Source organism: Pelodiscus sinensis, chromosome 2, assembly GCF_049634645.1.
Source record: "Pelodiscus sinensis isolate JC-2024 chromosome 2, ASM4963464v1, whole genome shotgun sequence".
NCBI lineage: Eukaryota > Metazoa > Chordata > Testudines > Trionychidae > Pelodiscus > Pelodiscus sinensis.
In genome coordinates this window covers 244,052,089-244,068,384 of record NC_134712.1, presented here as the reverse complement: position 1 = coordinate 244,068,384, position 16,296 = coordinate 244,052,089, and the positions used below count along the sequence as shown (strand labels likewise).

At 42.2% G+C, this 16,296-nt stretch overlaps 1 protein-coding gene across 15 annotated transcripts in view; it reads right to left on the bottom strand.

Moving 5' to 3' along the window:
* Positions 1–7,029: 7,029 nt before the first annotated feature.
* Positions 7,030–16,296, bottom strand: part of KMT2C (lysine methyltransferase 2C) — a 354,350-nt gene continuing 345,083 nt past the window's right edge. For 12 of the 15 annotated variants that reach the window (XM_075922783.1, XM_075922785.1, XM_075922793.1 and 9 more), the window contains 7 exons: positions 15,279–15,415; positions 13,343–13,485; positions 12,905–13,073; positions 10,419–10,535; positions 9,778–9,851; positions 9,262–9,370; positions 7,030–8,994 (listed from right to left, as the gene is read on the bottom strand). In XM_075922783.1, coding sequence (XP_075778898.1) covers positions 8,902–8,994; positions 9,262–9,370; positions 9,778–9,851; positions 10,419–10,535; positions 12,905–13,073; positions 13,343–13,485; positions 15,279–15,415 — 842 coding nt within the window. In that variant the 3' untranslated portion in view covers positions 7,030–8,901. The remainder of the gene's footprint in view (positions 8,995–9,261; positions 9,371–9,777; positions 9,852–10,418; positions 10,536–12,904; positions 13,074–13,342; positions 13,486–15,278; positions 15,416–16,296) is intronic. The other 3 variants (XM_075922788.1, XM_075922797.1, XM_075922798.1) reach the window with 1 other exon arrangement.

Below are 16,296 nucleotides of genomic sequence, written 5' to 3'. Positions count from 1 at the left end.
AGTTTAAAGAGAAGCTGGATAATTTCATGGAGGTTAGGTCCATAAAAGGCTATTAGCCAGGGGATAAAATGGTGTCCTTGGCCTCTGTTTGTCAGAGGCTGGAGAAGGATGGCAGGAGACAAATCGCTTGATCATTGTCTTCAGTCCACCCTCTCTGGGGCATCTGGTGCTGGCCACTGTTGGCAGACAGGATACTGGGCTAGATGGACCTTTGGTCTGACCCAGTATAGCCGTTCTTATGTTCTTAAATGGTTCAGGAAAAGTTCTCCCTCCTGCTCCGGTTTCCCAACTTTTGCCCATCAGAAATAACCAAAATACATGTGGAAAGAATCAGGTTCATTCCCCTCCTCCTGCTACTCTCATTCACTCTTGCTCACTCTCACGTCTTCCCTTATCACCCTCCCCCCTTTGCTGTCTCAGCCGTGACTCTTGGCCTCTTTAAAGCTGTTGCCATTAACTTCTTAGGTCTGATGCCCTTCAGGGACACCTGGGGAATAGCAGGAGTTTTCAGGCTCCCCTGAAGCTTCTCCTCTTACTTTTCTCCCACAAGTTACTCTCTGTCCCCCTCAGCAGAGGGCAAGTTGACACTGTTGCCAATAGAACCAGTAGCCTTCTCCAGCCTTCCACTAGCTCTCCGCTCCACCCTTTGCTCAAGCCCTTCTGTCCACGTGCAGCATAGTTTCAAGTGCCTCTTCCCCCCACAGCCACGACAGTCTCCCATTCCCAACCTTCCCACCCTTTCGTGGCCAGGAAAAAATGCAAAGATGAAGCAGTTTAAGTTAAGCTATTGTTAGTACTACAAGAACCTATTGATACTAGGGCATAAATGAAGTAGAGTTAAGTGGCCCTTGCAGTGCTGAGGAGGAAGAAATGCCACAAAAAGCCAGTTGGAGGGATTCAGTGAATGAGGTGAAAGCACCGGCAGCTCCGATGGTAGTTACAGGAGCTGCAAGAATCACTCAGAAACTGGCCCAAACTTTGTAATTCACAAAATCTGAGAGAGTTGAGGAGCAGCATGTGACCCTACTAGGGCTGTCAATTAATTGCAGAAACAAAGAGTGGCCCCGTGGCACCTTAGAGACTAATAAAAATATATTTTCGTGGGCAAAACCCACTTCATCAGATGATACTGTATATTTTTGTTAGTGTCCAAGCTGCCACAGGACTACTCATTGTTTTTAAAGTTGCAGACTCACACGGCTATCCCTCTGAGAAATTAATTGCAGTTAATTCAAGTAATTAACTCAAAACAAATTAACTCAATTAGAAGTTAAGCACAATTAACTGCAGTTTTCATTGCCCTGTTAACAATAAAATTCCAATTTAAATGTATTATGAATCATTTGAATGTTTCTCTGCCTTTTGAAATACAGCGATTTGTTATGGCATACAAAGTCAATAGCGCTCACTTAGTATTATTTTTATTATAAATATTTGCGCTGGATAAAAGAAATAGTATTTTTCAATTTACCTCATGCAAGTACTGTAATGCAATCTCATTATTGTGGAAGTGCAACTTAGTTTTTAACATAACTGCACTCAAAAACAAAAATGTAAAACTTCAGCGCTTTCAAGTCCACTCTGCCTTACTTCTTCAGCCAATCAAGTGTGTTTGCTTCTTATTTATAGTATGACTTGAAAGTGAGATCAGGCGATTGCATGGCACTGTTGTAGCCAGCAGTGCAAGGTATTGACATGCCAGATATGCTGAAGGGTCAATATGCCCCTTCCTGCTTCAACTTGTAGACCGGACAGTCTTATCTTTTTTACGGTGCAAATATTTGTAATAACAAAGAATATAAAAGGAGCACTCTACACTTTGTATTCTGTATTGTAATTGAAATTGATATATTTTGGAAATGTAGAAAAACACCCAAATATTCATAATAAAGAGGCATTCTTATTATTGTTTAACTGTGCAATTAAAGGTGTGATTGTGATTTTAATTATTTGATAACCCTAGACACTTTTTTTTGGTTGAGCTTATTGCATTCTCCAGTTAACCAGGAGGAGTCCAAAACATACCTGAGGGCTTCATGCAGGAAGCCGGCTACAAAATCATCAGTGGTTTTAAGTGTCCTGTCCTGCAGCAGTTAAAAGGGAAAGTGACATCTTTTCCTCTTTGCTTTCCCAGGGGTTCACCCTCTGTAAGTGTGCCTGTCATCTGTTGTGAGCTCAGTCAATGCTAGGGCAATTACAAGGTTAGTGTTAGCAATGTAGAGAGAAATCTGTTTTTCTCCTTCCGTGATTCTCTCATTTTTCCTCTGCTTTGTCTATTGGCTCCAACTGAAATTGGCCCAGCTGTGCAAACACAATGGGAGACCCTCTCCCAAAGAGCTTGCACTCTAAATAGACCAGGCAGACGAAGAACATTAACCCCATTTACTCCTTCTCCCCTCACCTCATTAATACCCAGGGACACAGCGTCCTGCCGACTGCCCCCCGCCCCCTGCATGCAAACCCTTGGAAAATGCAGCAAATGCCCCACTTCTTCACAATGAGGCTCCTATTCCTTTTTCTCACTATCTTCTCTTCAGCCTGATCACTCTCTCTTTGACCTCATGCTGCTTGAAGGGTTAAGAGAGGTGGCTTTGCACATGAAGGTTCCCCTTCTTTGAAATTTGCTTCTCCTGCTCCCTCCTTCAGCTCCATTGCCCCATTCCCTTATTTCATTGCTCCCACGTGACAGCCTCCTAGTGCGGCCTTCACAGACCCAACTGTTTCCTCAAAGCATGGCAGCTGTTGCATAAGGAATGAAACATGTCTTAACCAAAAATCAGGTAACAGCTTTTCTCGGTCATTCATTTCTAAGGGCCCCCACCTGTGGAATGTGGAGGCAGTCCAGTGTTAATGCTCAAGGATCTAGGGCTAAGTCCTGCTTTTCAGCTCAGGCAAGCAGAAGAGTTCGTTCTAAAGCTGTGGAAATTCTCCAGCAACCAACTATTGGCGCTCAGATGACAACTTGATCTCCTAGATAAATAACCTCATGGTAATTATTTGTCCTAGCCCCCTTTACGGAAACATTTCAGTTTGTTACAAATTGTGTTCCAGGCTGGGTTAAATGAAGCGAGAAATTGCTAACAAAAAATAGTCAGGTAAGAACTGTTTCACCCTGCTACACAACTTCTCTCCTCATTTGTCATTGCTGAGATGCAGCAAGCAATGAACCAGAAGTAGGGAGGGAAAGGATAAGCAGAAAATTTAATCATTGTCAGAATAGACAGGAAAAAAAGAGACGTCTCAGCATTCCCCTCCAGCACAGACCAAGAACCTTGTGATTTAAGGAACTGTTTGGGAACCAACCCAGTACCACCCTCCAACTCAGGGATCTCTCTGTGGAGGCCTGGAAACCTACTTTGCAAATGTTCCTCAGATCATGATTCAAGGAGTTTAGTAACTCAGCCAGATGTTAGAGGTCCATGACAGGAATCATGGATGAGGTTGGGGCTGCAATGTTGCAGGAGGTCAGACTAGATAATTATGATGGTCCTGTCTGGCTGTAAAGTCATACATTCCCTGCCCGCCCCCACATGCTACTAAGAATGTGGTATGGAACGTTGCTTCCTTCACAAATAGTTTTCCAGCATGCTAACTGATGAGGATTTTGCACTACAAAAACATAGCTTGACCAGATCAATTACTTTAATTTCATGGCCGAGTTCTTTCTGGAGCCCCCAAAGCACTGGTGAGCTAATGTAGAATCAAAGGGTGTGTCTAGACTACCTAGTTTTGTCGACAAAACAATACCAGCGTCTACACTACCGCTGAGTTCTGTCGACATAACGTCGACAGAACTCCGCAGTTTTGTCGACGCTGGTATACCTCATTTTACGAGGCATAACACTTTCTGTCGACAGAACTCTGTCGACAGAAGGTGTTATTGCCTGTAACACTGCGTCCAGACTACGGAGTTCTGTCGACAAAGCGGCTTGCTTTGTCGACAGAACTCCATGTGTCTGGACGCAAATTGTCGACGGAAGTTTTGTCGACAGTATCTGTCGACAAAACTTCCGTCGACAAAACGCGGTAGTCTAGACGTACCCAAACACTTTGAACACCCAGCCGTTAACTGTAAGTTACCTGCCTCTGCAGGAAAAAGTCCCTTGTTCAAACAGATCTGGAGTTTTCTGCAGTTGCTGTGGAGGGTTCTTTGGCTGTCAAGTCTGAAGTGCTTTCTGGGCCAGTGGACGGGACTAGGAAGAGGGAAAAAAACAGCAGCAAAGGCTGGTGCAGCAGTGGCTCCCTAGCTGGAAACAAACAGGGCCTTCCTTCCTCTCCCTTTTCCTCTTTCCTTCTCGCTTTATCTGAATGGTCTTGAAAGGTGGCAGATTCTTCTCTGCCCAGAACATTATTTCCATCGCCAAAGCTAGAGAAGCTTTGAACTCTTATCACCCCTGGGTTGGGAAGGGACGTAAACACTCAGACATAATGAAACCTCTAAAAAGGAAGAGGAAGCTTCCGGAGAGCAGGGCCAGCATCAGAGGCATTGGGGCCCAGGGCAGAAAGCTGAATCCCAAGCCCCACTACTTGGGGCTGAAGCTGAAGTCTGAACAACATAGCTTCACAGGGCCCTAGACAATTGCTCTACTTGCTACCCCCCTAATGCCAGCCCTGCCTTTTAAACTTCTGAAAAACAGCTGTTCTAGCCAGGTGGACCATGGAATTTATTATAGCATGTTTGGGAGGAGAGGCTACAGAAAGAAAAAGGCTGAGAACCTCTGGAATATGGGATCTTCTGGAAGGAAGGCCCTGTGTATGTTTCCTGCTAGGAAGCTACTGCTGTACCAGCCTTTGTGTGTGGGTTTTTTTATATATAACATTTTATCTCTGATAGTGTGTTTGCAGTACTTCCCCACTCTGCTTACAGGAGAAAGGCAGCATGCTCTCTGGGGACCCCTCAGTTCAAGAGGTTCTGGTACAAATGAAGGATGTTAAGTACCGAGTAATTTAATAGTCGAGTAGTCGATGGAATTTCAATTGACTAACTTGATTTCAAAGGAGGAATGCGGAACTCCATGTGCAGCCCGGGGCCAGTCCCTGCTGACTCCAGGCTGTACGCAGGTATGCCAGCTTTGAAATGTACAGGAGTCCCCAGTGGGGGGGCTCTTGTGCATTTCAAAGCAGAAGCGCCGGCATGGAGCCTGGGGTCAGCAGGCTGTATGCTGTACTGCCACTTTGAAATGCTACACGGAGCCAGCTGACCCTGGGCTCCACGCGGTGCTGCTGCTTTGAAACGCCATGGCTTTCAGCTTGCTAGATGTTTCTAGAAGTGTGAAAAAATAGAATGTCTGCACGTGTGCACACATGTACAACACATGTATACACCCAGCACTGGCTAGCTAGCACCCATGTCTGCACCCTTGTATCACTCACAAAATCAGGAATCCTTCTGAACATGGAAAGGGATTTCACTTACCTCCCTATAATCCCACGATGGTGCATTGGTATATATGTGAAATGGAGTCTTCATCTGCCTCTGCTGTTCACAGACTGCCTGATGCGCTCCTTAGGGGCAAGAAAAGGGAAGAGAAAACTTCCCCCCCCCATCAGTCACTGAACAACTTTCCTTGGCAGTTTAATGGGCAGAAAACCAAATAGAAACAATTCCCATTCCACTGCAGCCTGAAATCAAAGTCCCCTTTTCCTAGGTCCTTGGGCTGAAATGCAGACAAGCACAATGCCCATTACACCACGGCCTGATACAGCTTCACAGGAGAGACGAACATCTCTGCACACCTAGCCAAGTCACAGGGTGCAGCAGGAGCAGGCTGGCAGAGACAGCACCGAGAGACCTCCTCTGAGGAGAAAAGTCCCCCCAACCATTCCACCAAGGTGGGAAGGACAAAGGAGAAAGGACTTACATGCAGGTTTTTACACTGCTTCCTCACCAACCATGCACAAATGCTGCTTTGCAAAAGGGACACCGGGTTGTACCTTTCTGGAACCTGGAATCTCTGGAGTTTGTAAGATCTTTTCCCGAACAGGCTGAGAGGGGCGCTCATCTGCATGCGAACCCTCATGCGCCTGGGGCAGGCCAGCTGTGGTTGAGGTTTTGGGTGGGATTTGAGGTCCTACACACCTCTCTGACACCATTCTCTGGGGGAAGAGAGGCTCATGACTGCGGCAGCAAGGACATACTTTGCTTCCGGAGGCTCTTGAAAAACTTCCCACAGCACCTCTTGGATGCCTCTGTGCTGACTGAAGAGAGAAACAGCATCAGACAGGGGCTCTTCTGTCTTCTGCTGCTTTTCAGCTGTTACCAGACATGACTCTGTAGCTCTGCTGAACAGAAGACAGGCAGCTATCACATGTCAAGATAACAGGGAGCAGCAGCTGGTTGTGGGGGCTCACAGCAGCGCAGTGGCACTACAGCTCAAGTCCAGGTGATCATGTCCCAAGGTCCTGCATCTCTGACGTTTCACCAGAACTAGGTATAGAGCTAGTTGGTTGCCATGTACCCACCAGGAATCGGACTCCTCTCAAATGCTGAATGACACAACATGGATGGAACAATAGTTCTCTAATGTCCAAGTCAGTCTGAGTGCCTGGGAGGAGCTGCATGTATCATTGAGAAATAAGAGGCGCGTTGGAAGGCTTTCCCCCATTCTTTTTGCTTCTTCCATTTTTCAAATAAATAAATCTTGGGCCCTGGAAATCTTTTCTTTGTGTAAAATGAAGGTGAAGAGGTTCATGTCCTGGCCCTTTATGCAGAAGGGATGCTGGAGGCTTTACTGTGAAGTGGTAGCGACTTGGTGGAGGTTGGTTGGCTCTTCTCTGGGAAGACCCTTTTCTTCTGGTGGATGCAATACTTTGCCCCTTGAGCTGGAGCTTAGTTCCCCTAACTTCAAGTGCCAAGACCTGGTAGATGTTGTGGGCATGGCTTTGTAGCGAACAATTCTGGATACAGCTGGGCTTAGAGGAAGCTGTGCCTGCTAACAGAGTCGTGATGCTCAGCGGTAGAGACAGGTGAGGTAACACTGGATCAAACAGAAAACGGACTCTCCAAAATGAAAACGTGGAATCATCATGTATAGATGTAAAATATTTTATTTGTAAATGCTGATCTTCTAAATCTGTTTTCACAAATTCCAAAACCCATAACACTCTGTATACTTCAAAATTTTTTTTCTTTTTTTCTTTTTTTTTTTGCCAACATTAGATACTATTATACAGAACAGAAAAAACTGTAGGACAAATACTGGTAGGATGTTGGAATATTGTACAAGAGAAGAAAAATATTCAAGAAACAATTTCATACAGCTATTTATCAAGAGAAAAATATATACAATTGATTTATTCTGTAAGATAAAAATACATCATGCCATATACATTACAAGTTCAGAACTGTATTACTGAATATACCAACAGTTTACAGTCCACTTTAATTGTGCACACAAAAAACTTCATTTGTTTTATATTTAACCTGTGAAGTGTCAGTACCAGAATTTTAAGTACAAAATAAAAAGCTAACCTGGTTCAAAATGCTGATTAAGTTTCTACAAGCAAACACAAAACAGTATTTTTTTTTAAAGAAATGTAAACAAAAACAATCCATACAAACACATTTTTAAATTACATTTTCCAAAACCCTATTGCCAGAGTCCTGCAGCTGCAAGCACAATTACATCTAATTTTTTTCCTGGTTTTTTCTTTTAAAGAAGGCTATCATATTAGATTTAAGCTCCCACTACATGATCCTATCCTGTTTACATGATTTAGTGTAAGCTGAACAGTCACCTAATTGTGACTACTTTTTCCGCAGAAGAAACTATATTCATCCTCTATTTTGGGTGGTTTTAGCAGTTATTCACAGTTATCACAAATTGTAAGCACAAAAAACCTGACTTAAGAAATAGGGATGCAACAATATAATACAAATAAAATAAAATCAGTCTAACTTACCGAAGCATCTATAAAAGTCGTAGTTGTAATATACATGCCTTCTACCAGGCTTAAAGTTTACTTAAAAAAAAAAAAGTTCTGTAGACCACAGTTGAGCCAGTTTTAAACATTTAAAATAAATCCTCTCTTTAAATTGAGATTTTGGTTATTCCATAATAATTGTAATGGCATGGTTAGTAACACATGAGATCATATTGTAACATCCCTATTGACATTTTATAATAAGCACCCGAACTGCTGCAGAGTCTGGTAGCATTTGGTCAATAACTATTTTTATACTGTATTTTTTTCTCAAAATATTTACACTTTTTTACAAAGTAACAGGGTTTGTTAGTTCTGCAGGTAACAGCAGCAGCTTGGCTTTCTTCTAACTTTTTTTTTAAAAATAGCTTCATTCACTTATTCAATAATAAATACAAAAAGTTTCTCTTATTTTACAGAAATCAAAAACTACAATAAACTGACTCATGGAATCAAGTATTTTAAATGTATTTTAGTGCAAGTTATTTTTCCCTTAGCTCTATCCCTAAGGAAGTCATTTCAGTACATTCCTTGTTCAGTGGTGTCTACTTTTATTTAAAAATTTTCTTTAATTAGAGGGCCTGCCCCTTTATCAAATAAGGCTGTGGCCAGCACTTTGGACTTCTCCCTTTCGCTGGTGATTTCAGTCTTACATTCATATATGCCCACCTGCCCTCCAGCAGGTCAGCCATCGGTTCTTTGCCCAAATTGAACAGTTTCTCCGTAGTGAGCTCAAAAAACAAAAGTGCTGGACCATTTTATAATTCAGTTTAACCTCCAGGCATCTGGGAAGTTAGACAGCTTCAGATTTTGCCGGCTTGCTTCTGGTGCTTGTTTTACACTTGAATAGAAATTGAAACTCCCAGAAGTGATTTTAATTCCTACAACTCAGGAAGGTAAGAATTTTCTGTCGACAAAATCAAAATGTAAGTCACTTCTTGGGGACAAGCAACCCTCAAAGACAGCAAGGAATGCATTCTAGTTCATCCATTTTCGGCAGTTTACAGCTCCACAGTGACATGGGATCTTGTGCTGGTCATCTTCAAAATCAAACTTATAGTCATAGCAAAGCTGGAATAAAACAAATGTCGAGAGGTGGTTATGAAATTTCTGGTCTGTATTCTTTACACGTTTGGGTCGATTGTTCTATATGCTTCATTATATACTTTTGGGAACTTTAATTCTTGAGGAAGGGGACGGAAAATGTTGGACACCAGGATCTGGCCCAAGTCCGAATAAGCAGTTTGCCTGTGCTAATGATAGTACAACATATATGATCATTTAGGAAAAGAATAAAATCAACGGGAACAACAAAACATAAGCAAATGAGTAAGGTACCTCCTCCCCCTTCTGGATTCTCCTGTTGGAGCTGATGATAATCTTGTGTCCTCTCTCAAAAGTCACCACCTCAGCTACACAGTTAGGTGCACATGAATGGTTAATATACCTACAAAAATAAGATTTGCAATATGTAATTTTAAAAGCTATATAACTGGACACAAATCTAAACTAAACAACCACTGATTATCTTAAGCTTTAGGTTGAACAATTTTTCTAGCTACATTTACATTACCCTGTACTTGTTTCCCTAGAATAATGTTAAAAAAATTTCAAAAAATTACATTTCTTTTTCTACCAGCTGTACATCTTCCATGAAACAGTTGATCAAGGCTATGGAGAGTTAATGAGAAAATTGGCTTTGCTTCAGCGGCTTAGTGTGAAGACTGAATTCTGCAGCTTAGAGAATAAGGCCATTGAAATAAAGCACAAAATGGGATCCCTCACCAAGAGCCAGTCAAGGGAACATGGCTAATTTCCAAACATGAGATCACAGCTCTCTGTAGAGCCACCCACCTCGCAGGCCCTCCTGTCAATGTAGCATCAATGACATGATCATTGTCAATGCGGAACATGTACACTCCACGATTCTGAAAAAGAGTGGGGAGAAAAGCCGCTGTAGATTTTTACAAGAAAAAATCAATGATTAAAAAAAGCAACCATGAACATGGTTTATGTCCAAGTATTTTTCTGGATTCACATTTAGACATGGCCCATTGGCTCTCTAAGGAAGCACTGATTCATACTTTTCACTTACAATGTGAAAATGGGATACTATCACTGATGTAACTACTTATGTGCCATAAACACAAGAGAAAACCTCCCGTGTTTGAATAACTCCCTCAAGTAATATGCTAATATGATTTGTATAGCAGCTTTCTTATAAGCTCGCAAAGCGCTTTACCAATGGATCCTCACAACATCTCAGTGGGCACAAAGAGGTTAACCCTTACTTAAAAAGGGCTCCCTAAAAATTGAAGCCCTAAGCTTTCTGTGCTTATACAACTGTAAGATCAGCGTATGTCCCTTTGACTCAGCTTCCTCAGGACGGAAGTTTTAAAATGCTGGCAACACATCTAATTTTGTTGCATGAATACTAGGAAAACGAAGTAAAAGAAAGGAGAAGGAAAAGAAGAGTAAATAAAAATATACAATACCTGAGATTCATATAGCTTCTCTTTCCTGTTTGCTACCTCATTACGGATGATAGTTCCAATATATTCAATGATCATGGTGTGCTTTTCAATGTCTCTAGCAGCATATAAGCCTAGGCCCTACAAAAGGAATACTCTGATTTAGAACTGGAGAATCAATGCACATTTATATTTGATTGCTTTGAGGTGCCCAAAGCCACAGTCGGAGAAAATCTATTTCTACATATGCAAAAAGGACACTCAGTGAAAGATTAAAAAAGTGACACTGTTGAAAAAACACAAAAGTTCATCAAATGAAAACATAACTTTAGCTTCAGCATATATACATATTCAATATGTTTAACAATACACAATCTGAAATATGAACAGTGATATATTAAGTGACATATTTACCCAGGACACAGGAAAGTTAGGGTACATGTGCAACATGGCTGAATTAATATAGCCTTTTAAAGTCTGAAACAGAGAATTATCTGAGCAGTTACATTCTACGATTTCTTCACTTCTGCATCTCCTGATTTTTTGTGATATTAACTATACAGCTTTAATGGCACAAAATCAGTTTTCTGCATTTAATTTTCTAGTTGTAGTAAAATAAGAGAACATGCTTTGCAATTATTTACCTTGCAGCCAATTGTGATAGTAGGGTTCTTAATTTAGGGCTATCTGACTCCTGCTATACAAACATTGTAAATTCCTTGAACAAATACGGTATTTTCTAGAACCATAGAATTAAAAAAGTGTGCTATAATGTTTTAATCATTTAAATAATTTTTCACAAGACAATCTAAAATATACAGCAAACACATACAAGCCATGGTGTACAGACTTGGCAAGATGTTCAGTGAAGCTGAACACCTGGGAGGACACTATAAGGCAATATATTGACTATTTAATTAACATGACAAAGTATTTTACTCAACATCCTGTTCTCACATTATTTCTGTTCTCCATCACTTAATTAGCTAGTATGGACTAAATAAAACTAGCTACTAGATATGCAGGCGATCCTTCTGCTGCTGGTAAAAAGAATAAGTATATTTTAGGTTTTTTAACGGTTTTAACAGTTTTTAAACGGCAATATGTTTTAAGAAAAAAAGTTAAGACTGTATTTGTAAAACAACACAACTCAGTTTTCCAAGCTAGAGCAGGGGTGGGCAAATTACGGTCATGGAAGCCTCAGGGTATGTTCAGAAAAACAGCCATTTTTCTGGAAAAACTACACTTACGTCCACACTGCAATTGCGTTCTTTTGACAGAAACTCAAAAGAATGCAGGAGTTTTTCTGACAGCAGTAAACCTCTTTCTACGAGGAAGAAGCCTTTTGCCGAAAGAGTTCTTTCAGAAAAAGGCATATGGACAGTGAAGAGGGAGGGGTTTTTGAAAGAAGAGGCCTCCAGGAAAAAGCACAGGTGCCCTGGTGGCCTCTCCGTCCATAGTAATCACAACTTAAATGTGAGAGAACTAGCATCTAATCAATGTGGACGCTATCTTTCAAAAAAGTAGATTGCTTTTTTGATGCACTTTTGAAAGAGAGCGTCCACACAACAAGAGAAGTTTTTCCGTAAGATCTCTTCCTGCCTGCCCCACCTCCACAAGTTGTTCAGAGGAGCTTTCTGAATGCTGTGAGTGTGGATGGGCTGGAGAGGGTGGGAGGAGTAGAGGAGGAGACTTTGCATGCTGCCCTCCCCCTCAGCACAATATTGCAGCTCCCATTGGCCAGTTTCTGGCCTATGGGAGCTGCCTGTTTGCACGAAGTACTTCCCTTCCAGGCTCTCAGTGCTCAGAACCGCACATGGTTCCCATGGCCAGTGCAGGGGCATGGATGGCAGGGACATGGCTGAGGAAACTGCTGGGCTGCTGGCCAGGAACCACCCAGGTAAGCGCCTCCTAACCAAAGCCTGCACTCCTGCTTCAGGTCACAACCCTCTCTCATACCCTTCATCTCCTCATCCACTTCACAATCCTCTTCCACTTCTTGCATTTTAATCCCCTAACTCCAATCATAACCCAGATCCCTGCACCCTGCCCCTGCACCAAGTTGCAACCTCCTCCCAGACTCCTGCACTCCTTCCTGTATCCCTCCCAGACTCTGCATCCCCTTCTGCACACCAGTCTCCTGTCCCAGGTCACAACCACCCTTCTTCACGCAATTCCCTCCCTTCCTGCATCCCAGTCCCTTATCCTGAGCTCCCTTCTGCACCCAAGTTCATCCCAGACCCCACACTTCCTCCATTAATATCATGGAAAAGTGTGGCCCTTGATCACTTACCACATTTTTGGAGTGGGCCCCCATCAAAAATTGTTGCCCACCCCTGAGCTAGAGCTTCAGTCAATTAAATTCAGGGAAAAATGTTACACACAATAGATGGAAATCGATCACCACACACATGCTGCAAATTCCCTTCAGATTTTACTAGACACTACAGACTTATTGGGAATTGTATTTAGGAATAAAATCTCAAAAATACAACTATGTTGTAACTGACCTGAATCCGAGAGCGAGCCAGATATACATTGGATTTCCATTCAGTCTTCATTTTGCGGTATTGGGAGGACTTGGAATGGACAAACTGTTTACTGTAAGGCGCATTTAGCTCTCCTGTCACTGTGCTCTGAAATGACTTTGAGGTGCTGGTGCTATTCAAGGTGTGAGGCCTGTAAGAATTGGGCATATAACAGAAAAAATACAAGAAAAACTGAAGAGTTCTCCGAATAAAATCACAAGCTGAGTTTTATTAAAATTTCTTTCAAACAAACATACACTTAAAAGCCAGCTAGCGTAGACAACAAAGCGGTTCCTTTGATTCGAGCATGCACATACACAGCCAAAGACAACAGGGTTTGTAAGCAGCAGACAAAAGCACAAATAACCCTAAGCAGCCTATAAACCCTGGGCTGTACTATGTGAAGTTAAAACAAAATACCTTAACACAAACCTCTTGACATGGGTACTCATTTTAGGCTCAGCACGGGCACAGCCCGTGGGGTTGATGGCAAGAGGAAGTTCCATTAAAGGGTTTCGGCCATATCGGAAAGTGTAGTTCTCACAAGCCTCAACCCCAGGAAGCTGTAAGAAACAAAGTAATCACATGTTAACACATCAGAAAAACAGCTAACACAACCATCTGTCTTTTAAAACCTGTAACAGGCAAAGTGCTCATAGTTGCTCAGACTGAAGTCTTAACACTCTGTCTCGTGAGAAATCTTCAGTAGCATTTTCTTAACAAAAAGCTGTGTTTTGATTCTTATTTAGATTACATCAGACTAACAAATTTGGAAATAGAGAAATATGGAGAGAGACCCCGAGTTTTAGCACCTGGCTAATTTTCTCTGAAGAACATGTGGAGAGTGCATGCTGCCATATAACAACAGACACTTCCTCTGTAATGCACTGGTTTTTGGGTCGGTACTACGAGGAAAACTGGTAGAAAGTTTCTGTTCAGGAAATTTTCTTACCACCTCATTAGAACTGAAATTTCCTCATGAAAAATCTAGATTTTTCCTTAGGAAATTTCAAAACTTAATTTTTTGTTTTATGTCAACTTAATGATTTGATTTTTGAAAATCACAGAATGTTGGCTTTCACAGTTCTGTTTTTAATTTTCAGGTTGTTCCCTGAAAAACTGTGTAATGTGAAGGCTGAGGGAAAAAAATCTCACGCTCCTTATTGTTTTCCTTTTGCTGTGGGAGTGATTTGATCCAGTAAACCTGTGTCTAGCATGTAGCTACAATATCTCCTGTTCTCAAGGGAACAAAGCAGAACTCCAAATGAAGAAAAAGAGTCACTCTTTAGAGAGTCCAACAGAACCTCTTTGTTCAGGGTTAATCACCTGGGTGAAGTACAGGCTGGGTTTCCCCAAATGCCCAGTCCTCTACAGTGAGGGTAACTTTGGTTTCCCATGGTGACTCCAGGCTTATTAGCTGCAGGCCTGCCAATGCAGGTGGGGTAAGAGGGCAGCAGCCCCGGGTCCAAGCAATTCAAAGTCTCCTGGCTGCTGCTACTGCAGCAGTGGCAGTGACTGGAGCCATGGGCCCTTTAAGTTGCCACTGGAGTGCTGCACCGTGTGACTCTGAGGGCTGGTGGGTAGGCGCAGTGCTGCGGTCCCACTGAAGCTGAAGGCTGGTTTGCCCAGACCCCGCCCCTTCTAGGCATGTAGAGCCTGCCCTCCACCCACCTTGCCAGGAAGCCCACAGATCCATGCTCCCCAGCATGTCTGACGCTACACCAAATCATTCGTCTGTCCCTTTCTTGGAGGTGTTCTACTCACTTTTCAGACACCACTGGCCCTTGCAAGGCTCCCAGGTGGAGGGGAACTTGACAGCACCTTGTGGAATTTCCCTCTCAGCAGACTATCTACTCCAACGGCCTACGGCCTGTTTCGCAATGGCAGAAGCCAGTGTAAACTAAGGGCTCATCTAGACTATGTGGTTTGGTCGAAAGAGGATATGCAAATTCCACAGGAATTTGCATATCTTCTTCCAATTGCACTTTCAAAAGTGACAGTAGTTTAGACATGGCTTTTTCAGCGAAACCCCCTCCCTCCCCTTGTCGAAAAGCCACGTAAACCTCATTTTTTGAGGAAGAGCGAATTCTGACCATAGGGTGGCGGGGGGAGGCAGAGGAGGGTTTGCTGAAAAAAGCCACGTCTAAACTTTCACTTTTGAAAGTGCGATCGGAAGAATATCCTCTTTTGACCGTTCCGCGTAATCTAGATGAGCCCTAAGAGTCAACCTGTTTTTCATTATTAGTATCTATACACATATTTATGCGATAAATTTCACCTGAGATATTCTAATTAAAGTTCTACAACAATTTAGAACTTTGGACAAGAGTCCAGAACTGTTGTGGCAATGACTCACTGATTCAGCGATTCTTGCCACTGCAGAGACTGTCAAACCAAAGAGGTCTTCACCCTTCAAATATCCAGGAAAGAGCTGCAGCATTTCAGAATCCTTTCTAACAGAAGCAACAGTTTCCAAGATTTTATCCCACACACCTATGTAACCAAATGGAAAAAGATTATAATGAGCAAATAAAGAAAGCCCACACACACAGCACTTATACCTAATAAATAAGGAAACCAAAACAGGATACCTGAAACAAAAAAGACCACAGGTACCAGATAGTTAATTTTATAGTTTAACTTCATTAAATGAAATATCCTGCTTCACCACAGTGAAAGTTTGAAATGGAAACTCATCTGAGCTCTGCTGAGTAGACATACAGACAGTGTTATATTTCTGTTACACTTCTCTTGATGTTGAGGAATGTGATCAATACTGAGCACTGGATAAAAAACTTCTCGATATTACAAATTTCTACTGAGGTAAGCAGGCAACTAAGTTTCTCTTGCTAAACATTTTTAAAATCACCACAAAGTAAATAAAGCATCCTAAGTAAATGAAATCTTCCCCTTCCTTAAATGGATGATTTTTCTCTCTAAGGGTGTATCTACACAGCACCCAAAACTCAAAATAAGATACTATAATAGCTTATTTTGTCATTTGGCGCTGTCTACACAGCACTATTGTGAGCCTTCCCTTACTCCTTATACAATGAGGTTTACAGGGAAGGGGAAATAGCACGCCCGCTATATTTTGAAATAGCAATCATGTTCAAAAGACGCGGGGCAGCTATTTCAGGATACCTCTGTCCCTGATGTCTCATGGTGATACAACATGTTGTGATGACTGTAAGATCTGAGTTTGAGACGCTAGCTCAATTATTTCTCATCACCCAAGAATTGCTGGGGATGCTGTAAAGACAAGCATGCTTAGCCAAACAGAATAACTTTAGTTCATTTGGTAGGACACTCTGGCAAGTTTTCAGGAGAAGTGTTAATAGACTAGAGAGCGCATCTTCGAGCCATAAAACAGA